Source organism: Cherax quadricarinatus, chromosome 10, assembly GCF_038502225.1.
Source record: "Cherax quadricarinatus isolate ZL_2023a chromosome 10, ASM3850222v1, whole genome shotgun sequence".
Taxonomy (NCBI): Eukaryota; Metazoa; Arthropoda; class Malacostraca; order Decapoda; family Parastacidae; genus Cherax; species Cherax quadricarinatus.
Genome location: NC_091301.1, coordinates 27,228,375 through 27,254,711, shown reverse-complemented (window position 1 = coordinate 27,254,711; position 26,337 = coordinate 27,228,375). Strand labels below are relative to the sequence as shown.

At 42.5% G+C, this 26,337-nt stretch overlaps 1 protein-coding gene across 2 annotated transcripts in view; it reads left to right on the top strand.

The window, feature by feature from the left end:
- The first annotated feature begins 24,037 nt into the window (after nt 1-24,037).
- MFS16 (major facilitator superfamily transporter 16) overlaps nt 24,038-26,337 on the top strand; it is a 168,800-nt gene continuing 166,500 nt past the window's right edge. The window contains exon 1 of one of the 2 annotated variants that reach the window (XM_070083733.1): nt 24,038-24,240. In XM_070083733.1, coding sequence (XP_069939834.1) covers nt 24,161-24,240 — 80 coding nt within the window. In that variant the 5' untranslated portion in view covers nt 24,038-24,160. The remainder of the gene's footprint in view (nt 24,241-26,337) is intronic. The other variant, XM_070083737.1, reaches the window with a different exon arrangement.

Below are 26,337 nucleotides of genomic sequence, written 5' to 3'. Positions count from 1 at the left end.
TTCGGTTGATGTCTGCCTGGAATCTTTCAGTGTCTTCAATGGAGGACACTGTCATGCAAACACGGATACTCTCTGCAAAGGAAGACACTGCACTGTGGCTTATACCCCTGTCTGTGTCCATATGAGGATGAGGAACAAGTTGGGGGCGAGTAATGTGCCTTGTGAAACAGAGCTTTTCACCGTAGCCGCCTCAAATTATTTGTTAGGAAATTATAGATCCATCTACCGACTTTTCCTGTTATTCCTTTATCACGCATTTTGTGCTCTATTACACCATGGTCACACTTTTCAAAAGTTTTTGCAAAGTCTGTTTGTCTTCTAGAGCATCCAGGACAAGGTCCTGGATACTCTAGAAGACCTGCTCTAAACCCATTCTGCCCTGGGTTGTGTAACTGATGGGTATCTAGATGGGTGGTGATCTTGCTTCTTAGAACCTTTTCAAAGATTTTTATGATATGGGACGCTAGCGCTATCGGTCTGTAGTTCTTTGCTACTGCTTTACTACCACCTTTTGTGGAGTGGGGCTATGTCTGTTGTTTTAAGTAACTGTGGGACGACCTTAGTGTCCATGCTCCCTCTCCACAGAATGTTAAAAGCACGTGATAGGGGCTTCTTGTAGTTCTTGATGAACACCGTGTTCTGTAAGTCTGGGCCTGGGGCAGAGTGCATGGGCATGTCATTTATTGCCTTTTCGAAGTCATTTGGAGTCAGGATAATATCAGATAGGTGTGTGTCTACCAAATTCTCTCTCTCATAAAAAAATTCATTTAGGTCTTCAACTCTCAGTCCGATTAGTGGTTCTCTAAAAACCGAGTCATAGTGGGACTTGAGTAGCTCACTCATTTCATTGCTGTCTCCTGTGTAGGACCCATCCCGTTTAAGCAGGGGCCCAATACTGGATGTTGTTATAGACTTTGATTTGGCATAAGAAAAGAAATACTTTAGGTTTCTTTTAATTTCATTTATGGCTTTTAGTTCTTCTCGTATTTCTTGACTCCTGTAAGATTCCTTTAGCTTTAGTTCGAAGTTTACTATTTCTCTGACCAGTGTCTCCCTACGTATTGCAGATATACTGGCCTCTTGTAGCCGCTCTGTTATTCGTTGTCTTCGCCTGTATAGGGAGCACTTTTCTCTTTCTAGTTTACGTCTTCTCCTTTTCCTTAATGGAATATGCCTTGAGCATACCTCAAGTGTGTGATGAATGGTTTAGAAAACCGCCATATACACAATATCATATTCAATACCATGATCTACCTCCTCAATACTGCAATACACGTATATATTATCATCAGCAAAATAACGGGCTATGTAATAGGTATTAAGAACTTCCAGGATTAAGCAGTTACACTCAACTAATTAATGCACCAACCCGGATCACACAGTTCTCATCCACCATACTCGACCACATACTTTGTAACCGCTCTGATAACACCAGTCAGTCGGGTCATTACCACAGGTCTTAGTGATCATTTCGTTACTTATTGCACCAGGAAAATCTTTAGGGAATGGAAAGGCGTACTCAGGACAATAAAAATGAAGTCAACTAGAAACTGCAGTAAGAAAGCACTGGTAAATAGGCTACACAGTTGTTATTGGACTATGATAACAAGTTACACCGACCTAAATGATGCTTGGGAAACATTCAAAATCATATTTACGGCCGTCCTACATAATATTGCACCAGTTTAAGAGGTTAGGTTTAAATGAAGACCTGAACCCTGTATAATTGCTGAGATATTAGCATTTTTTAACTTTTAAGATTTAAATAATAAGATATTACAAGAACCCAATGGAAATAAGTCACTTTGATTTTTTGGGTTATCCTAGGTAGCCTACAACACATATGCTTCTTATGTATGACAATTTATGTAACTTCATTTATGTGTACCTGTACCTGAATGAACTTACCTATTCTTCATAGAATATATCAAGCTTCTACGATTCAGTTTGAATGTTGTGAACCTATCCAAATTTCTCGAAATAGTTACAGATGTCAACTTTAAGTGGGATATACCATAGCCTCACACACGTATAATACCAAAAGATATCGACGTCCCTGATCTTCAAGCTGATACAACCATCGCCTTATCTTTGTTCCACCACTGACTTGTTATACATCTCTCGGAGCCTAAATTTTACATAAATTCTTTTCTTAAACTTAACGATACGTACTGTGCCTTTACGGAGCATGAAGGGTCAGTATCATGAACGATGGCTGGCAAAATATTCTTGGGAATATTACAATGTAGTTGTTCCCCTTCAACATTATCGTTACCAATGAAGTTGGTATTAATCTTCTTGAATCTGGGTTCCGGCACTGTTAACGACTTGGAAAATAGAAGCCTAGTATATAAGACTAAGTTGAGGCTACCAGGTGTTAGCACAAACAACCAGAGAAAACCAACAATCCAAGAATATGTACACTTTCTGTTTTAAGTTTTAGCTACTAAAAGTCATTAGCACGGGTTTTGGGGTAACTTGGATACTACCAGTCAAAAATACTTTAATAATTCCTAAAATAAGGACTAAAGAAAACTCAACTAGATTTTCGCTTGGCCGACTTCATGGGACTGAAAAATTACTTGGGTGGGCTAAATTAGGATGTCCTGACTATGGGTTAGGTAGGTGATCTTGGTTGCCAATATGACGTTTTTCAGAGCATAGTTCTAGCTGCCCAGACAACTTTTGTTCCGAGTAGGGATATTAGATCTAACAAAAATGATCCCAAATGGATGAAAAATACATTAAAACATCTCATTGGTCAAAAGAGAGGCATATATAGGCGTATCAAAAAAGAGGATGGACAGTTAAGAAATCAATATATTCAATTAAAGAGAGAAATAAAGAAAGGAATAAGAAAAGCAAAAAGAGATTATGAGGCTAAGGTGGCAAGGGATTCAAAGACTAACCCAAAAGGGTTCTTTCAGGTATACAGAAGTAAGATTAGGGACAAGATTGGCCCACTTAAGAATAACTCTGGTCAGATCACTGACAGTGATAAGGATATGTGTGAAATTCTCAGTACCTACTTCCTCTCAGTTTTCACCCAGGAAAATACTAGCGATATTCCTGAAATAATAGATCATGTAGAACAGGATGATAATAAACTATGCACGGTTGCGGTAACTAGTGACATGGTCCTCAGACAAATAGAGAAACTAAAACCTAACAAATCCCCAGGTCCCGATGAACGTTTGCAAGGGTGTTAAAGGAATGTAAAGAGGAACTTAGCATACCTTTGGCTAATCTTTTTAACATATCACTACAAACTGGCATTGTGGAAAATAATTTCCCAAAATTATGCTGTATATTTTTTATAATGTAAATATACCTGATTAATACATTACTATTGCTCTAAAGTGTATTTTAAAGAAGAGAACCGACAGGGAAGCTATGCGCCTGCAATGACGAGCAAGAGATGCCATTGTTTTGAATGTGGTAAAGGCACGTTAGTGAAATGTGCATAAATTTTCGTCGCTCTAGGGGTTATATTGGACTTAAAACCTCTCAAATAGGAGCCGAAATTGTTGGATTTGCTAAGTCATGTCTATTTTGTGTTGAAATTCTGGCCAGTATTTTCTTCATAAATTTAGGCAGGGGTTTGTATGACACAGCATAATCTCCAGACTAATTGGTGAGTCTTATTATTATAAATTCTCCTTCAATGTATATGTATTCACATTTTAAATTTAATACACAGTCCACATATTTATATTAATGTTTTTACCAGAATTCATGGTAATGTATATTTCATTTGAAATTAATAAAGGTCCAGAGTGACTTGTGGAGATATAGATTATCGTAGGTATCGAAGGAGGACATTTTTTGCGACCTAGGTTTCCTAAAATTCCTACTTGTTTCTGTAACCTTGATAAAGAATAATTATCTTTGTTACCATTTACTGGTATGTATCTTATGAGTTACATCCAGGTAAATTTAATTTTCCACAGGCATAATGCCTGATAAGTGGAAAATGGCAAACGTAATACCTATTTACAAGGCAGGTGACAGGTCCTTGGCTTCGAACTATAGACCAATAAGCCTTACATCCATAGTGGAAAAATTTATGGAATCAATAATTGCCGAAGTAATTCGTAGCCATCTTGATAGGCACAGATTGATTAATGAATCTCAACACGGTTTTACAAAGGGGCGTTCCTGTCTTACGAATTTACAAACTTTTTTCACTAAGGTGTTTGAGGAGGTAGATCATGGTAATGAATATGATATTGTGTATATCGAGTTCAGTAAGGCTTTCGATAGAGTTCCATATAAGAGGCTATTGAGGAAACTTAGGGCACACGGAATAGGAGGAGAAATTTTTTCCTGGGTAGAGGTATGGCTGACAAATAGGCAGCAGAGAGTTTACATAAATGGGGAGAAATCAGAATGGGGGCACGTCACAAGCGGTGTTCCTCAGGGGTCAGTGTTGGGCCCGTTGTTGTTCACAATTTACATAAACGACATAGATGAGGGAATAAATAGTGACATAAGCAAATTTGCTGATGACACCAAAATAGGCCGTCCAGTTCATACTAATGAGGACACTAGAGCACTCCAGAATGATTTGAATAGACTGATGCAATGGTCAGAGAAGTGGCAGCTGCAGTTTAATATTGACAAATGCAAAGTTCTAAATGTTGGACAGTTAAATAACCATGCCACATATAAACTAAATAATGTAGATCTTAATACTACTGATTGCGAAAAGGATTTAGAAGCATTAGTGTTTGCAGTAAAGCTAACAGAATTCTTGGCTTCATATCTAGAAGTATAAGTAGTAGAGGTCCTCAGGTTGTTCTTCAACTCTGTATATCCTTGGTTAGGCCTCATTTAGACTATGCTGCTCAGTTCTGGTCACCGTATTACAGAATGGATATAAAAGCTCTGGAAAACGTACAGAGGAGAATGACAAAGATGATCCCATGTATCAGAAATCTTCCCTATGAGGATAGACTGAGGGCCCTGAATCTGCACTCTCTCGAAAGGCGTAGTATTAGGGGGGATATGATCGAGGTGTATAAATGGAAAACAGGAATAAATAAAGGGGATGTAAATAGCGTGCTGAAAATTTCCAGTCAAGACAGGACTCGCAGCAATGGTTTCAAGTTGGAAAAATTCAGATTCAGGAAGGATATAGGAAAGCACTGGTTTGGTAATAGAGTTGTGGATGAGTGGAACAAACTCCCGAGTACAGTTATTCAGGCTAAAACGTTGTTTAGTTTTAAAAGTAGGTTAGCTAAATACATGAGTGGGTGTGGGTGGGTGTGAGTTAGACCTGACTAGCTTGTGCTGCTGGGTCTGGTGCCGTGCTCCTTCCTTGAGTGGAGGTGATCAGACTGGGTGGGCCATTGGGCTAATCATGGAGGGGGTCATTGGGCTAATCCGGGGGGGACAGGGACCTGCTCCGCATGGGTCAGTAGGCATGTTGCAGTGTTCCTTCTTATGTCCTTATGTGAAAGATAAACAACTCAAATGTAGGGACGACCGTCAGGGGCATCCCAGACATCCAACAAGTAAAACTGTTTCGCTGTTGGTTTAATTTGAATCCTTCCATCAGATCTACAAGTTATTGTGCATGGGTACTACCGTCATGACACAGGCATAGCACTAGATATGACAGCTACATATGAATCTCTTCAGCAAGTCTGGAGTCACTTCCACATGAACACCATCATTGTAATCTATAACAGTACAAGCCACAGTACGGGTGGGGATCGACCCCCTTAATTATAGCCCCCACACAGCATTATGAGGCCATACATGTGGCGTGACCCCTGACCACTGTGAGGCCATACATGTGGTATGACCCCACAATACTATGAGGCCATACATGTGGTGTGACCCCACACGGCACTATCAATGAGGTCATGAATGTGGTGTGACATACACAGCATTCTCAATAAGTTCATGCATGTGGTGTGACCCTAGACTACTATCATTAACGTTATACATTTTGTGACCCCAGACAGTACTATCACTGACATCATGCGTGTATTGTGACCCCCAAACAGCACTATCAATGAAGTCAGGGAAGTGGTGTGACCTCATACAGCACTCTCAATGAGGTTAGGCATGTAGTGTGACCCCACATAGCACTCTCAATGAGGTTATGCATGTAGTGTGACCCACACAGCACTGTGAAGTCATGCATGTGGTATGACCCCACACAGCACTCTTAATGAGGTCATGCATGTGGTATGACCCCACACAGCACTCTTAATGAGGTCATGCATGTGGTATGACCCCACACAGCACTCTTAATGAGGTCATGCATGTGGTATGACCCCACACAGCACTCTTAATGAGGGCAGTCATGTGGTGTGACACTCAAATCTTAACCCTTGTGTGTGAGTGGGTGTGTGAGTCACGTTGGATCGGTGAAGGTTATAAGCTGACATACTGCTCTCTATGATAAAAATATTTAATATGGTTGGGGAAGCACTAGTGTTATCTTTGAGATATTAAGTGCACTCCCTTTACTGTTTGTTTTAAGTAATATTGTATCAGTGGGGTAACGCTAAATTTGTAGGGGTTATCCAGCGCCTGGGATTAAGTAGTAATCAGATTTTATCCAGAGAGAGGGTTGGTACTGTAGTTGTAATTCCTCGATCAAGAGGCCTTCATTAGCATCAAGACACCTTTATGAAGGCAAGTGAGGCTGTAGCTATCTGAAACTGTTGAGGGTGTGTTTGTCATTGTCTTAGTCCCTGGCATGAGTGTACTCCAAGCCACTGTGATGGTTCCTGGCATGAGTGTACTCCAAGCCACTGTGATGGTTCCTGGCATGAGTGTACTCCAAGCCACTGTGATGGTTCCTGGCATGAGTGTACTCCAAGCCACTCTGGTAATCCCTGACATGGCTGTACTTGTACACCAAGTCACTGTATTGGTTCCTGATAATAACTGTTCACCAACTCACTATGATAGTCCTTGGTATAACTGTTCGTCAAGCCACTATGGTGGTCCCTAGCATGGCTGTACACTTTTCATACTGTCTACTATATGATATTATTTTGATGTTTTATTAACTCACCAAATGCAGCCTGTGTTGGAAATAGTTAAAAAATTAAAGCTATATAACGTTAGATACTTTAAGTGAGTTAATGATGTATGTCATACCCATACCGTAGGTGGCAGTCATACGGTTAGAGCTTATCAGGAGAACTGTATTTACATATTTGCATTTGGCTAAAGGCATGATGAATTATATATGCAGACATGAATTCAATCACGAAAACGTTACAGTGTAGCTGTTCACTCACATAGATAACGTGTTGAGTATATAATAAATTTAGTTACATGAACATGAAACTGCTTTGAGGCACTAGGGAAGGTGCTCTCTAGAACAGTGGTCCCCAACCTGGGGCCCGCGGGCCACATGTGGCCCTTCTGGGAAAGGGATGCGACCCTCACATAAAATTATGAATTCACTTTTATGTATGTGCTATACTACACAGTTTCAACCATTACAAAATATTTGAAGCTATTTTACACCAAAACCTTATCACCACCTCTAGCAATCACCTCTCACTTCTGGTCAGTGAAGGTTTATCCTAGTAGCATATATAGCACGTGCTGTGAGTGCGGGTAGCACGTGCTGTGGGTGCGGGTAGCACGTGCTATGGGCGCGGGTAGCACGTACTATGGGCGCAGGTAGCACGTACTATGGGCGCGGGTAGCACGTACTATGGGCGCGGGTAGCACGTACTATGGGCGCAGGTAGCACGTACTGTGGGCGCGGGTAGCACGTACTGTGGGCGCGGGTAGCACGTACTATGGGCGCGGGTAGCACGTACTGTGGGCGCGGGTAGCACGTACTATGGGCGCGGGTAGCACGTACTGTGGGCGCGGGTAGCACGTACTATGGGCGCGGGTAGCACGTACTGTGGGCGCGCGCTTCGCGGAGTCCCACGATGAAGTGTGCACTGATAAAAATTGTTCTTCAGTTTCTACATATATAAATTTCTAGATGTTAGGAACGAAATGAACACAATCATGCGATTGTGTAGTTAGTAACAATAACCATATACGTATTCGGTACTGAATTACGGCTAGCGATTGTAATTGAGTCAAAACTAGCCGCCTCAACGTATCGACGGTGCACTTGATTTATAATAATAATAATAATAATTACTTTATTTCTACAAGTACATATACAAGGTATACAGTCCTAGTTGACATCAATGACATACTACTAAATAGAAAGCCGCTTGTTACGCACAGCATTTCGGTCAAATGAGGTCAGTTTAGTCCCAGGATGCGACCCACACCAGTCGACTAACACCCAGGTACCCATTTCACTGATGGTGAACAGAGACAACCGGTGTAAAGAAACACGCCTAATGTTTCTACCCTCGCCGGGAATCGAACTTGGACACTCGCCGTGTGAAGCAAGAAGTGGAAGGCCTCGGTCAGATGACCAAAAGCTCTAGCTGCGGGTCATCATGTGACTAAGATCCGCGTCAAGAAAACACGTGTCCTTTTTCCCGACAAACCTAGTACCTAATGAATCCTTAGTACGCCCAGGGCCATGATACAGTGAGGGTGGTTATGCCTCAAGTAAATAAAGATACTCTTGCAATATATATAATTTTTATTGATTAATTTTATTTATTTATTGTTAACTAATTTATTTAGGGTGTAATTTTTATATTTAAATAATAAAAGTCTTATTAATTAAATAATTATTGTTATTATTTTTCTTTATATTTTATTTAAAACATTAATAATTACAAGGTGGTATAAAATATTAAATAACACCACAATACAGGATCTGAACAAAATTACTAAGAATCATATCACAAGTGCAGGAGAAAAGTTTTGAAAACCCAATACAAAATAGGAATGTGTAACAAACACGCAAAATACATACATACCATTCACTGACACACATTATACCAAATGATAAAATATCTGACACATACACACAAAACTGTTGGAGGACCCCCCCCCCCCCATGAAAACCCATCTATAAATACATCCACATCATTTGCACACTTAATGATCACAGCAGTGATCAAACATTAATTTATGTAAAGTTTATATATACATGCAACTGGTTATGAGATTTTACTTAAGAACAAACTCTGGTAATTATTCAAAAACATTACTCTATAACAAAAATAAGCATTACACAAATTACATAATCATATAAATCAACAACTGCAAAAATTTTTCCAGCATACGTTGCATCAGTAACGAAACTTAATACCATTACAAAAGTGATGGAAAACAAACTATGTAAATACATATATAAAAACCATCTAAGAGGAATTAAATTCCCTACAAAATTACAATAAATACTATGGAGATACGTACCAGAAAAATTATCTTTGCAAAAACTGTAGACCAACATGGACAGTGACTGCTATAACTCCCTTTTAATCACAAGGCCCTAATTTATACAAATCCTGTGCTTATCAAAACCTTTCACACAAAACTTACATGTCAACACAGCACCACGCATTACATACCTTCCCGACCCTCACATTCTTTCGCAAAAACTTGACCTCATACACTCCCCCTCCGAAAACTAATGTCAACCGGCTTATAAAGGAAACCAGTCCCTTACGTATAATTAGCTCGCCAAATGAATAAGGCCATTGACCGTAATTTTGCAGTAGGTCTCTGGAAAACGTGCCCTCCACTGTCCCCCATAAACAAGTTTGTTCCTGCAAACCGTTCTATATATGCCCGCCGCAATTGCCCTAATTCTAATTCCCCCCCCCCGTGTCCCTCATCCCCCAGGAAATATACAGAAAATCCGCCACTACGTACATAATCGCCCTTTTCACTTCTCTTGAGACCCCGCGTACTTCTAATGTTAAGGCTCGCAGGGTCTCTACATTACCCCCACCCATCAACCTAAAAACCCTCACTAACCACACCCTTACCTCCCTCAACTCTTCACAGAAATAAACCGCATGAAAAGCTGTTTCCTGTTCTCCACAGTGATCGCAGGTTTGTTCCCTCACCAATCCCATTGAACACAAAACAGCTTTCGATGCTAATATCCCCATCATAAATCTATATACAAACGCCCCTACTCTCGGCATTAACTTAAGCTTTCGAAAGTCATTCTATATCATTCCCCAATCATACAAGGAGTAGACCGATACCCCCTGTATGATTTCCGGCCTCCTGCTCATCGCCACCAAACGCCCCACCCTAAGTTTTGCCACCTCTCTAATCAATAACAATAACCTCAGCATATCCTCGCATTCAATTAATTCTTTTCTGCCCCACCATCTCCGCAAATCCTCCATCACTTTCCCCACTCTAACCCCTCTTTTTCCCCCCCCCGCCCTAATGATCCTCTGTTTCACATATAGGGCCTTCACCCTCGGCCCCAACGCTAAAAGGCCTACTCCTCCACTGCGTATATTCGACATCACCACCTCCTTGCTTAGCCATGCCCTCCCAAAACCCCAAACATAACGTAATTCCCTCCTCTGAATCTCCTGTATGTCCTGAGTTCGCAATGGATACACCACAGCTATACTCCACACTTTACTATAAACTAATGAATTTACAATTAGTGCCTGCTGTTGTAAGATGACGTCCCCTGCCCATAAACTCTGTAACCTTTTTACTGCCTTCTCCACCATCACCTCTGAATTCACCTGCCTAGCCTCCCGTGCATCTTTCATGTATATAACTCCACAAATTTTTTGCCGAACCACCACTTTCCACCCAAACTCCAACCCCAAGCCCCCCCCACCCAGGAACCCACCTTCAGCAAACTTGATTTTGCTCTGTTCACCTGCATTCCAGACACCCTCTCAAAAAGCTCCAACACTCTTTCCACCATACGCAATCCCTCCACTCCAGCTATCAGAACAGTGGTATCGTCCACATACCCCACCACATCTATACACCCATCCTTCTCCCCATTTAAAATCCCCCCCTCAACGAGCCCATAAAATGGATGCTGCATACACGCAAACAATATTTGAGACAGGGGACACCCCTGTCTCAATCCCCTCTCCATCTTGACAGGCCTACCCAACCTGCCATTAATTTGTACCTGCACCATTGCAGATGAATACATTGTATCAACCCACCTCACCACTCCCATGCCAAAACCGAGATGCAACAAACTAGCCCTCAGAAAGTTTCTATCCACACAGTCGTATGCATTTTCCCAATCAATACCCAAAAACCCTCCCCTGTTGCAACCCTCCAAAAAATCCCTAATGCAGCCATGCCCATCTCTCATACTTCTGCCTGGAATACCCATCTGCCCCTTATGAATAACCCCACCCCACACCTTCTTCATCCTATTGCCCAGTATCTTTGCGAAAATCTTGTAGTCGGCACATGTTAGCGAAATAGCTCTGTACGCACTCAATACTCTTCCCTCTTGCTTTTTGCGTACTAATACCACTACACCCGTTCACTGTGTCTGTCCTAACTGTCCCTCCCGTCGCATACAATTCATGACCCTCACCAGACAGTACTTAATGTGCTCCCATTGAATTCTATAAAAATCATTTGAAATCCCATCTATACCCGGCGCCTTGCCAGTACTCATGTTGAACACAGCCTCCTCAACTTCCCCCATGTTAATCTCACTTCCCATCCCCATGCCCTCCTCTCTACACGACCCTAACCCTCTCCCCCCCACACCTCCTCAATAGCATCACCTTCCTCCCCCTTCCCCACTTCCTTTGGAACCAGAAATCAGCATAATTACTCATGCCTTCTGTAGTATTTAGTACTTGCCCCTTATGATATCCACCCATATCCTCACTTACCTCCAAGTTTAAAATAGTCGAATCCTTCTGCCTTACCCTAAAACCTCGCAAAACACTTCCCGAAGGTTTACCCCCCCCACAGCACAGCCTCCATTCCTGCCCTTACATGTACCGCATCAAATCTATCATTATGTAACTCCGCCAACCTGTCCCTGAGTTGCACCACGTTTCCATACTCCCCCCCTTCCTCATAACACCCATTTAGCTGACATTCCAAATAATTTTGCAACCCATACCTCCACCCTGCCTCTTCCCTTCCCTTCCTTTTATAAAAACCTGCAATACCCGGCTTAGCATGCCTTTCCCACCATTCTAAGACACAAGACTCCACCTCTCTAGAATCCCAAAAAATTTGCCACCATTCCCCAAATGCCATACTCACCTCCTCACTCCTCACGAGTCTTGCATTTAATTTCCAAAAACCCGATTGCATCCTAACCATACCCTCCCAATCAAGATCTGCCATAACCGCCCTATGATCAGAAACCCCACATCAAAAGTCCTAACTTCCAACACACGTACAGCTTCCGTTGCATAGATCCTATCTAATCTTGCAGCATAACCCCATCTGACAAACATATACTCAACCCACCAACCACCCCTCCCCACAACATCCAAAACCCCCACATCTCCCAACACATTGCGTAACATGCCCAATGTGGCATGCAAAGAGTACGTAAATTGGTGAAGGATAATATAAGTCAAAACTTTTCTGCTGCATTTATTTTGCTCCTTTTACACCCAGGATAACAGGCCATTTGGAATCCTGGGTTGTAATACCCAACATACACCCCGCCCCCCTTGGTTCCACATCCCCACCCCGACTAACAATTACAATCTCCCCCTATGACAGTGACTAAAGGTAATCCCCTTAAATAGTACATCAAAAAGTCCCTCACAAAGTTCTCCGTGACTCGTGCATTGCCATCCGCCGGCATATATACTCCTATAAAACAAACCCTCGTTGCTCCCCACTCTCCCTCCACCCTCATGACCCTCCTCCCCTCCTCCCACCCCAAAATATGCAATGGACTGGTTTCCTTTACAGCCACAGCAACCCCACCTTTCAACCTCAGCGAGCCACTCACATACAACTTATATCCTTTCAAAGACAACTCACAACCAAACTTATAATTGTGCTCCTGAATGAAACATATATCTACATTAAACCCCAGACGGCAAAATCCCATGTAAAAATCTAAACATTACCTCCCGGAGTCCCGAACACCCAGTTTTACACGTAATTGTTTTAGACGCGTCCATATTTCGTTCCATGCATACATAGGGTATGCTCCTTCAGCAGCAGCCACCACTGACCTACCTTCCACTCCTTCGAGGACCCGCAATTTAACACACGACGGGTCCCTCACTGTCATTAATAACCTCAACATGGCCTCACCAACTATTAAATCCCTACCCCCCCACCACCGTTGCAAATCCTTACGTACTCTCACAAGTCCACCTCCCCTCCCGCCCCCCTCCCTTATATAACTTCGTTTTAGGTACACGCTCATCATCCTTTTTTCCAGAGGTAAAAGTCCCAGCCCTCCCCGACTGACCGGAAGTGTTAACACCGCTCTACTTAACCATTCGCAGCCCGATCCCCATATAAACCTAAAAACCCCATGTTGTAAACGTTTCACCTCACGTCTCATCAGCGGGTACATGACAACGACATGCCATAACTTGCTATACAATAGCACGTTCGTCACTATTACTCTTTGATGCAGCATTAGTTGCACCGCCCTCAAACCACCAAGTCTTTTCAATACTCCATCCACTATTCACCTCTTGAGCCACCCGTGTATTTCTCACATAAATTATCCCACATATCATTAGCTGATCCACCACCTTCCACCCAACCCCTACCATCTCATCCCCATTTGTACTATCCCTTAGGTCTAGAAACTTAGTCTTTTCAACATTAATTTTCATCCCTGAAGCCTCCCCAAACACATCCACCACCTTACCCACCCTAAGCAAGTCCCTATTACCTCTCACCAAAACAGTCGTGTCATCCACATAACCTACGATACCAGCCCCCCCTCCCCCCGGTCAGTACCCTCCCCACCTCCCGCAACACACCTCCGAATGGCTCTATAAAATGGATCCTGTATACACACAAACAATATTTGTGATAGTGGGCAGCCTTGGCACAGTCCCCGTCGCATCTGTATTTTAACTCCTAGCCTCCCGTTAACCTGCACCCTCATCGATGCCCCCTGATACAATAATTTTGCCCAAGATATTATTTCTTCCCCAAAACCTTGCCAACGCATGAACCTCCATAACACTTCCCTTTCCACACTATCATATGCAGCCTTCCAATCTAACTCCAATACACCTCCATCACCCAACTCCCCCCGTTTCTCTATAAATTCTTGAATCATGCCATGCCCTTCATACATCAACCTTCCTGGCACCCCATATTACCCCCTATCAATTACCTTGCCTATTACCCTCTTGATTCTGTTCCCTAATATTCTCGCAAACAACTTATAATCTCCACACATAAGCGAAAGTGCCCAATAATCCATTACCGTTGACTGCTCCCCTTTCGATACCAACACCACAACAGCCGTCCGTTGCTGCTCTCCCATTACCTCAGCCGCCTTAAGTATGTTAAACAGCCTTCTAAAAAACCCCTCAGAACCCCCCAATTCTTTACGTAGAAATCATTTGGCAGTCCGTCTATACCCGGCGCCTTTCCCAAGCTCACTCCTGACAACGCCTGCCAAATCTCACACTCCGTAATTGGCCCACCTAATGCCACCCGATCTTGACCATCAAGCTCACACTGCACATACTCTCCCATTTCCCCCAATGCCACTTCACGGATGCCCACGCTTTGCGTATATGACTTAAACCAAGCATCTACATATCCACTCATACCCTCTGTTGTTACCAATGCTTGACCCGCTCTATACACTTCCATCCCTACATGTACGTTTAACCCCATCATCTCCGTCGTCACTCTCCTCTTTCTCTGGCCTCTTAACATGCAAGCCGACGACCGATCACCCCATAGCACTTCTTCCAATCCTCCCATAATTCGCGCACCATCAAAACGCTCATTTTGCAATACCCTAATACTCTCCTTTAAACCCTCAATGTCCTGTACTGGATAGCTTGCTCCTCCTTGCGCATAACAGTCATGCAGCTGCCCTTCAAGATATCTTTGAAACCCATACTTTAACCGATTATATTCCCTCCCACGACAAATACAATATTCTCTGATACGATTTTTAGCCACCGAATCCCACCAATTTACCAGTTCATCATCCCCCGGCGCCTCATCCACCAACAGTTCCCACAATTGCGCAAAAGACTGACGACATTCCTCACCCGTCAAAAGCTTCACATTTAACTTCCAATAACCTTGACCCCTTCTAGGCAATCCCTCCCATTCTAGGTCCACCATTACTCCTCTGTGATCCGAAAAAAACGTCCACCACATGCACTCTGCTCACTATTACTGTTCGGGACATGTACAAGCGATCCAGTCTAGCCGCATATCCACGTCTAACAAAAGTATGTTCTACAACCCCACCCCCCCAACGTCCATTAACCCCACTCCATTTAATAATTCCCCCCAAATCCCCGAACAATACCCTGCCCCTCTAGGTTCCACATCCTTATGCCTTATCACACAATTCCAATCACCACCAATTACAGCTACACCCGGCAAAGCACGCAAATAATATACTAGGATATCCTTCACAAATTTATTCTTAATACGCACATCTCCCTCTGCCGGACCATACACACACCAAACTCATCTGTACCCTACCCCACCACCCATCTACATGAATCACCCTCCCCTCCCCACCCTCACAATGCCTCACTACAAACGGGCTAGTTTCCCTTACCAGGATGGCAACTCCTCCTTTCAACCTTATCGCATGCTCCACATACACATTATACCCATTCACCTTCAACTCATAGCCTGGTCTGTAGTTGTGTTCCTGCATGAACACCACATCAACACTATTATGCACCAAATATTCACTAAACCATACACACTCTCTCTCTGATCTCAATCCATTAATGTTCAATGTCATGCACTTGAAGCTTACAGAGTGGTTTTCCTTCTTGACCCTGGTACTGTCTTGCCACCAGATCATTTCGTGACACCTCGGTCCCTCTCCCCCCCTTTAGAAACGCTCTTAACCAACTCCTGCCCCTTAGGGCCACTGTGTCCTCTCTGCATAACTTCCACCCAGGACTTTTTGCCAGTGCGCTGAGCAGGCGTGATCACATCCTCGGAGTCAGATAGCGCAGCAGCGCGCTTCCATGATGCTCCCTCTGCTTGCATCATGTCGTCTGTTACATTGTCCCGGTAGACCTCCACCTCCACCGCTTGCATCAAAACATTCTTATCACACTGCGCAGATCACAGATCCTGTTCCATTCCCTGATCCACAGCAGACCCAAGAACTAGGTCTGGACTCCTAACCTTCCGAATACTCTTGTCAGCCAATAACACATTTAAAGCCATGCCTGAGCTGCGTTCAATGAAGGGGTGTCCCCCCCCTCGTCACACCTGCTGACTGTTGTGATAGAAACACAGGCCTTATCTCTAGGCTTTATTGAACTTAGAATCTTCATAGTACTTCTGCAACAACAAAATATAATGACTAGTACATCTAATAACGGCTTCTACAGGGATGGTGATGTCTTGCATATGTCAAGAGAAAAGTTATAACTACAGGCCACATATTTAAACTCACCATGTAATCTGCATCACTAATATAGGGATAGTAGAAGAGAAGAGAATCACACACCATGTGTTGGCGCCCATGACACACACCAAACTGTTGTTGTTGTTAAGGGCCCCGAGAGGTGGTGCAGTATTATCCTGCTGCTGCTCCCCACAGGAGCAGTATCACTACAATCTCCCCTTCTAAAATATCAGAGACAGTACTCTCCCAAACTGTTAGGTGGGCGACGTACACGTCCCGACCTTCGTAGCCCTTGAGCCTCTTCACCAGGTTCAATATTTTCCAGCGGGGTTTGACTAACTGCTGGAGCAGAATCCTCTATTTTCGTAGGGGTAGTCTCAAGGGGCTTTCCAGGAGAAAACGAAGCATCTTTCACATCTATTGGTGTATCTTGAGATTCCACACTAATGGGGATTTCAACTGGGGCTAAATGTCTTGTAGATACTGTAGTCTCTTCACCATTTTGGTAGCGAATGTGGGCGTAATGTGGATTAGCTTGCAGGAGCTCTACCTCTTCCACTAAAGGATCCATCTTGTTCATCCTACGGTGACTCTTCAGGAGAACGGGTCCAGGATGACATAACCAAGTGGGCACGGAGGCTCCCATAGAGGAACGACGTGAATAGTTGAGGAGTCTTTCATGAGGGGTTGCATTAGTAGCTGATCACAGCAATGATCTAATAGAGTGAAGAGCATCAGGTAGGACAGTTTGCCAGTGTTGAACAGGTAGATTGCGCGACTTCAATGTCATTGTAACTGCCTTCCATATAGTACCATTGAGCCGCTCCACTTGACCATTGCCTTGAGGGTTGTAGCTTGTTGTTCTGCTGCAGGCAATACCTTTGCTAGACAAAAACTCCTGAAGTTCGTTACTCATGAACGAGGATCCCCTGTCTGAATGGATATAAGCTGGCATACCAAAAATAGAGAACAACTGTGAAAGACAACTAATAACAGTTGAAGCAGTCATATTTGCACAGGGGAATACAAAGGGAAACCTTGAATATTCATCTACTATGTTAAGGAAATACCTATTCTGATTTGTGCTTGGTAGAGGTCCTTTGAAATCTATATTCAGTCTCTCGAAAGGCTGGGTGGATTTTATGAGATGAGTCTTCTCTGGCTGATGAAAGTTTGGCTTGCACTCTGCACATACTCTGCATGCTCTGATCACTTGTCGCACATCTTCCACTGAGTAGGGCATGTTCTTTGATTTGACAAAATGGTACAGGCGTGTAACTCCTGGGTGACACAAAGCCTTGTGGAGCGCTGAGAGTGATTGCAAATCATGACATGCTGCTCCACAGTGGGACCTAGAAAATGCATCAGGTGAGATGTTCTCTTGACCCGGTCAGTACAGAATATCAAAGTCATAACACGATAGTTCCATCCTCCAGCGTTATATCTTGTCATTCTTTATCCTACTTTTGTGCTTCTTGTCGAACATATACATCACGGACCGTTGGTCAGTCCTTATGGTGAAATGTCTACCAGTTAAATAATGCCTCCAGTGGCGAACTGCTTCTATGATGGCCTGGGCTTCCTTTTCTACAGCAGCATAACATTTCTCTGATCCTTGAAAAGTTCTCGAAAAGAAGGCTACTGGTCGTCCTGCCTGAGATAAGACTGCAGCAATGGCAATGTCAGATGCATCCGTTTCCACTTCGAATGGTAGGGACTCATCAATGGCTTGAACTACTGAGTTTTCAATGTCCTGTTTGAGAGTATGGAAAGCGGCTTCTGCTTCCTTTGTCGCAGGAAATGTGGTAACACTCAATGGGTGGACTTTACTTGAATAGTTGTAGATCCATTGTGAGTAATAAGCAAAGAGACCAAGAGTTCTTCGGAGTGACTTTTTGTCTTGAGGCATTGGAAGTTCCCGTAGAGGTCGTAGTCGTTCAGGGTCTGGGAATATTGAACCTCCTTCCACTACATAACCAAGGATGCTAAGCCTTTTAGTTGAAAAAGTGCACTTTTCCTCATTGTAACTGATATTTTTCTTCTTGGCGGCTTCCAAAAACTTATCAAGGTTTGCATCATGTTCCTCCTGGGTCTTGCCACAAATGGTAACATTATCTAAATATGCGTAAGTTCCCATGAGTTGCTCTTCCTGAATGAGTGAATCCATAATTCGTTGGAAGCAGGCTACCCCATTGGTGACTCCAAAAGGGACTCTGGTAAACTGATACAGGCCATCACTAGCCTGAAATGCTGTGTATGGTTTATCTTCATTCCTTATAGGGACTTGATGATAGGCACTCTGTAGATCAATTGTGCTAAACACATAGTACTGAGCAATTTTGTTCACTGTATCATCAATTCGAGGTAGAGGGTACCCATCAAGAAGTGTAAATTTGTTGATTGTCTCAGAGTAATCGATAGCCAGTCTCCGTTTCCTATAATCATCTTTAACAACAACAACCTGTGCACGCCAAGGGGAATTACTCGGTTCTATAATACCCTCCTTCAGCAGCCTCTGAGTTTCTTTCTCAATGAACATCCGATCCTCATAAGAATAGCGGCGTGACTTAGCTGATATAGGATGGCAATCCGCGGTAAGATTTGCAAACAGCTTTGGTGGGTCTACCCTTAAAGTGCTAAGTCCACAGACAACAAGAGGAGGCAGTTCACCTCCATATGTTAAGGTGACACTACCATGCAGCTTCTGAAAGTCCTGACCAAGGATAACATCAGAGCACAGTTGTGGCAGAATAGCTAAATGTACATCTTGATAATCCTTTCCATTAACTCTGAGATTTACCTTACAAAACCCTAAGGTCTGAATAGAGAGAGATGTTGATGCTATGGAAACGGTACCTGATGAGTGATGTACAGTCAAGGAGTGGCGTTTAACTAAGTCAAGATTGATGAAACTCTCTGAGCTGCCACTATCAATAAGGCCATCTACTTCTGTTCCTTTGATGAATACTTTCACAACTGCCTTTGACAGTGAATTTGGAGTAGCCGCAGAAGTCACTGTTGCTAGTGTCGCATGATCACTGGAATGTGTGGAGGCACTAGCTCTTGTTGATGCATTAGCACGACATACTTTAGCAAAGTGACCTTTCTTGTGGCATTTACGGCACATTGCTTCACGAGCAGGACACTTTGGACGTGGATGTCTTGAAAAACCACAAAAGAAACACACCGTACCTGCTGCTGCTGTCACTGAGGCAGGTTCCACAGTAACTTCATTGCAAGAGTCTTGGTCAGGAATTGCAGCACTTACCACTCGAGAAGGCTGAGTGGTACTGTATACTTCAGAATTCTTCTGGGCTGAATCTAGAGCTCTTGCCTGGTCAAAGGCAGCGGCTAAGTCGAGAGTTTTATTCTCCAATAAACGCTGCCTTATTATTGGTGATTGCAGGCCACTGATAAAAGCATCCCTGATGGACTCTTCACAATATTGAGCAGCTGTCACTGCTTGGAAGTGACAGTCCTTACCTAAAATTTTCAGTGCTTGAAGGTATTCCTCTAAGGATTCATCAATCTGCTGGTGGCGAGTTGCAAGGCGATAGCGTGCAAAGATTTCATTTGTAGGTTTAATATACTGAGACTTGAGGGTTTTGATAGCATCTTCGTAGGTATTACACTCAGAAATAGCCTCATATATCTTAGGTGACACAAAATTGATGAGCAGACTTAGTTTATCTAGATCTTCTTTAGGAAGGGCTCCCAAGAAGTTTTCGAAAGTCTTAAACCAGAGCTTCCATTCCTGAGCAGCCGTTGATAAGCTGGGGTCACAGTCTAGCCTCTCAGGTTTCAGTAAACGCTCCATGTTGTGATGTAGTCTAGCGCAGGATCACCACCAGGTAGCCCAGGATTCTATGTTCAATAAATTGTTGTGATAGAAACACAGGCCTTATCTCTAGGCTTTATTGAACATAGAATCTTCATAGTACTTCTGCAACAACAAAATATAATGACTAGTACATCTAATAACGGCTTCTACAGGGATGGTGATGTCTTGCATATGTCAAGAGAAAAGTTATAACTACAGGCCACATATTTAAACTCACCATGTAATCTGCATCACTAATATAGGGATAGTAGAAGAGAAGAGAATCACACACCATGTGTTGGCGCCCATGACACACACCAAACTGTTGTTGTTGTTAAGGGCCCCGAGAGGTGGTGCAGTATTATCCTGCTGCTGCTCCCCACAGGAGCAGTATCACTACACTGACTCCATCTCCTCCGCTCTCTCGACCTCCTCACTCTAGGACCCACCTTGTGTAGGCAGAGTCACATAAGGCAAATCTTGCTCCTCACCCTTCTCTACTGCTGTATGTCATTGCCGTTGTTCCATGTAGCCATGCCTCCTTCCACACAGAGCCACTAGGTGATCATATGACCCACACAGCTGACAGGTCCGGCGTTGCCCAGCGTATGTCACAAACACCTGGGTCCGAAATTCTGGCAGCACTACGTACGACGGAATAGGGTAACGTAATGTCATCTTCACAGAATACGTTCCTCCGGGTATCCCTGCATATGGCCCAGTAGCCCACTTCCCAACAGTGGCCATATGTACTGTGCCATATTTGCCCATCGCAAGACGGATGTCAGAATCCTCAGCCTCGAATGGCACATTTCTAATCTTAACCCATGTGTAATGGCGAGAAACGTTGTGAAGTCGCAGGGTCACAGTCACAGCGGAGTTAACTGTCAAAGTAACCTTCTGGTACTTGTCTACCACCGCCTCATACACACTTGCAGGGCCGGATTAAGAAGTCTCCGGGCCCTAGGCTATTCAGATTGGCGGGGCCCCTTTGAGTTACGGGTAAGCGAAGTGACCCCTTCCAGCTTGGGGGTGGAGGGGGTCGGTGTGAGCCTGTTTAAGGTCTAATTAAATACATTCTGGCTATTTAGATTAAATTTAATAGGGAAAGTACATCAAGGCAACCAAAACCATTTACCAACAGCCATTATAACTATCTTGTTAAATCATGCATTTTAAAGAGAATAAACTAAAGACAGCATAGTATTACTAGATTAGGCTATTAAAGTAGTGACATCATGTACCTATTATATTCAGCATAACCACTACAGCACTATTATTCCCTTTATAAATCACTGACCATTATTGTTATCATTGCATCATGCATAAGACTATCAAATCATATAAACTACAGAAAATTGGAGAGGAATCTCCCATACTCACCCATTAGTGGGAAAACACAGCTGTTCTGATGTAAACAAAGGCATGTTGAGTGTTGCCATCTATGGTTAGGTTTATTTATTTTTATTTTATTTTATTTCATTATTTATTTTTGTTTTGATTAATTTTTAAAAATCAATTTTACTCTCCAAACACTTGAACTTTTTAGGTAGGGACCCCTTTGCACTTGCACCATGTGCACAGTCTTGGATGAGCCCCTGAACCCCTTGGACCGCGGGGCCCCCAAATGCGCGGGGCCCTAGGCAAATGCCTAGTTTGCCTATGCGGTAATCCGGCCCTGCACACTTGCCAAGTTAAACTTGACAAAGATCCTCGTCGTGTCATTCAGCGCTACTCCACATATCTCCTCGTTAGCAATACCATATGTATCTCGTATGATTGCAGGTAGTAGCAGGTCCATAGAAGTTCCTGTCACAGCCCCACGGATAAGCTCGACACAGACTGTGTTTATGCGTCTCCGGCTGGCGACACAGACTGTTTATGCGTCTCCGGCTGGCCTGCGCCATGCTGTGAAAATATAACTGCCACTAATCAACGCCAGGGGCAGCAGCAGCGCACGTCCTCACTACTCAAAGGTTGAGAGACGAAATGATGGGGGGGGGGGAGAATTATAAGATCTGTTAGTAAAGTCTATATTGAAAATGATGATAGATAAAAAAGTCTGCATTGAGAATTATAGTTCGAAAAGTCTATATTAAGAATGATAACAGATCGAAGTCTTTCTTGATAATGACAAAAGATTGAAAAGGTCTCTACTGAGATTGACATGACTCATGTCTCTGTCTCAAGTCCGTGAAGTTACTAAGTTCAAGGTCTCATATTGCGCTGTATGACCCTTGTAGGTTTAGCGCTTCTTTCTGATTATAATAATAATAATGAAAGTCTCATATTACTGTCTATAATTCCAAGTCAATATGACAACATAAGGGGCACTTATTGCAGAAAAATTTTACCACCCAAATACGATAATAATGAACAGTTTGGGATGATTAAAATTTATCCTGATTTGAATGCTTTAATCTCCCCCAGGATGCGACCCACAACAGTCGATTAACATCCAGGTACCCAGTACCTACTTACTGCTAGGTGAACAGGAACAACAGGTGTAAGATGACTAACACCCTGGTACCTACTTACTGCTAGGTGAACAGGAACAACAGGTGTAAGATGACTAACACCCTGGTGCCTACTTACTGCTAGGTAAACAGGAACAACAGGTGTAAGATGACTAACACCCTGGTACCTACTTACTGCTAGGTGAACAGGAACAACAGGTGTAAGGTGACTAACACCCTGATACCTACTTACTGCTAGGTGAACAGGAACAACAGGTGTAAGGTGAGTAATACCCTGGTACCTACTTACTGCTAGGTGAACAGGAGCAGCAGGTGTAAGGTGACTAACACCCTGGTACCTACTTACTGCTTGATCAGGGACAGCAGGTGTAAGAAAGCATTTCAAACGTTTCCCCCCGTGCCGGGATGAGTCCCAGACCCCTCAGTGTGTGAACTGGGACGCTACCATCCGAGCTACGAGCATCAGTAGAAAACACTATAATTGACTACTAGTGATAGAGTTATATGATGCTGAATAAAAAATTCACAATATGTTTTAATTAATTTGTATGAGCCCTTATCGTGGCTTAATTGGTAGAGCCTTCAGCTCACATCCTACATAGCTGGGCTCGATCCCAGTATAAGTGGAAATAGCGGGCATGTTTCCTTACACTTATTATCCTGTTCCCCCTAGCAATAAGTACTTGGATGTTAGTCCAGAGTTGTGGGTCGCATCCTGGGGAAGATCAGTGGATGCCAGTAAGCAAGTAAGCCAGGCTTAGTGCAAGAAGTAATATATTCGTTTTTAATTAAGCCTCGTACACATTTTTTAAAAGTCTAGAATGGCTTTATATAACAAATTACCTAGAATTTAACCTAGGATAACTCAATAATGTACCCACAGTAACCTATATTCAGAATGAGGTGATAAAATTAGGTCGTTTATCGTATCCTTAATAACTGATATCGGTGAATTGTGCCAAGGATAAGTGTGCCCTTGGATGTGTTGACAAATAAACACTCCAAAAAAAGTGTGGCACCTCTCAATATTGTCTTCAATCAGGAATTACGAATTTATCATTTAACATCATCCCTATCGTGCTGTCATACCCATTTCTATTTCTGCGTTTTATTATTCCTGTTATATCGGATGCAAGCTAATGCTCATAAACACCTGATTATTGTTAATACATGTGAGATCTGCGCCATGTATAAAACATTTTAGGGAGTTTGGTGGAGTGAAAAAAAATGAAAATAAATGAAGATGTGGTGAGTTTTGTATGTTGAGCGGCGGAGGAGGTATATGTGCGAGGCAAACTAGCCAGGCTCGCTAGTTACCCAGTGACCATTGAAGTGGTTGTGCGGTGCTTCACTTTCTCTTTTTTTTTTCTATAGAAAACACTATATTGATACCATAAAATAGTTCAAACATAGGTCTACAACATGTCGCGACTGCCACTGAGTATTCAAGCAATAGAGTCCACTTGCTGTGTCAATGTTCCCACGCCTAAGAAGAAAATTGCGTAAGTGCTGTTTGGTGGTTCCTGATGTAACTTGTTTGTTCTGGACACTAAATGTCCACATGATAACTACATACCTCCGGTCCTACATTTGGTGCTAAATGCTAACATTTGGAATTTACAAATTATTGGGTTGTGAAGTATTGAGTCAGCTTCCTCGTATAACATCCTGGCCTCCCCTTTATTTTAGCATGTTTATGTCTTTTATTTTGTTCTTTCCCAGGATTATGAATATTGTCAGTAGTTTTAAGAACACTTAATTGCAACTAAACCAGTTTTTATTAGCAACTATACTGACATTTTTCCTTCCCGTTAGGAGCCACGTCATGAGAAATGTTGATGTTTTTTTTTATATTTTTTTGTAAAATTAGACGACTGCTCGGCTGATTTCAGTCATTAGGTGTAGTTCGAATTGTACAATATTAAGTTTAGTTTACAGTTAGAGATATTATTTTGTGCATATGGTAAATAACGTAACCTACGAGACCCACTTATCCTGACGTAACTTAACCTTACAACGCCATCGGTCGATTTGTGTTTTTGTTTACACTGGGTAGACTTGATACTGATTGTCTCAAATCTACTGCACATTCAAAATGTATTGCAAAATGTTTTCCATGAGAGATACTTATATTGTGGCATACAAAGGCTGCATGTGTTCCCTTATTAAGTTTGCCCGCAATGCTTGGCATATAAAAGGGCTTTTGGCATGTTCACCAAATTGTTACACTCCTTTCAACAAATGTATCATGCTAAAATGAACTTGTCATTGTCATTGTCATTGTCAAAATGTAAATAATCCTCGAGTTCGCAAGTTCCATTAAGTAGTTGTAAACTACAGCTATTATATTTGTATATAAATTTTCTATTTGATAAGTAGGTTTGAAAAAGGCCATAATTATGCATGGTTTAAACTACAATGAAAATTGACTGAAGGCTGGAGTTGTAGCTGTTAGGAAATTATAACAGTAGTAAGATGTTGCATATTTGTAGAATATGGAGCTGTATAGTCCTTGTGGCTTAGCGCTTCTTTTTGATTATAATAATAATAATGTAGAATATGGATAAAGAATTAAAAGGGCTTTACACTTAAATTAAAATAAGTGCTTGGCATGTAATTTGCAAGTTTCCAATGGCAATTTGAGAATTAGATCAGGGGCAAAAGAAAAAAAAAATTTTTTTCTAAATATACATAAATTAGAAATAATACAGGGTTAATATTAACCAAAAAAAATTTGCAGTTTAATCGAGGAAAAATAACTGTATGCCTTAGGACATGAGGAGTATTACTGCTTCAATATAATTTAACATACAGATATAGCAATAGCAATAAGTACAGTAAGATAAGATTTGTTTGGATTTTTAACTCAGGAGGGGGAGGGGGGTTAGCTACCCAGGATAACCCAAGAAAGTTGGTGTCATTGAGGACTGTCTTATTTCCATTGGGGTCCTTCAATTTTGTACCCCCAGGATGCCACCCACAATAGTTGATTAACACCCAGGTACCTACTTCCTGCTTGGTGAACTGGGACAGCAGGTGTAAGGAAACATGCCCAACACTTCCAGTCATGGCAATATAAGGGCAATATAAACACAAATGCAGTATAATGTGATCCTTTATTGACTACGTTTCGCCCACACAGTGGGCTTTTTCAAGTCACAAACAGGACTACCTGGGGTGGAAGGAACGCGAGTATTTATAGTCCGGCTGAGGTCAGGTGAAGAATGCTGCATCTGATGATGTACCGAGTTGTTGGGAATCGAACCATGGACACTGTGAGGCTAGAGCATTACCAACCAAGTCATGGGACACCAGTAGTATTATGTTATGTATCAAGAGACTTAATGTCTGGGTTGTATTTTGTATAATTCATTATTGTGATCTTGCATGACTGAATTGATATTGAATACCAGTGATCTCGTTGAAGTTACCAAGTAACATATTGATCAGTTGAAGTCTCCAATATTTTTTAACACACCGCAGTCTTCCACTGAGATAGTTGACCTGACAAAGAGAAAAAAATTTTTCACTCATTCATTCAGTCAGTCTTGTCAGAATCATACTGACATCACAGTTCAGATGCTCCTCGAAACTGGACC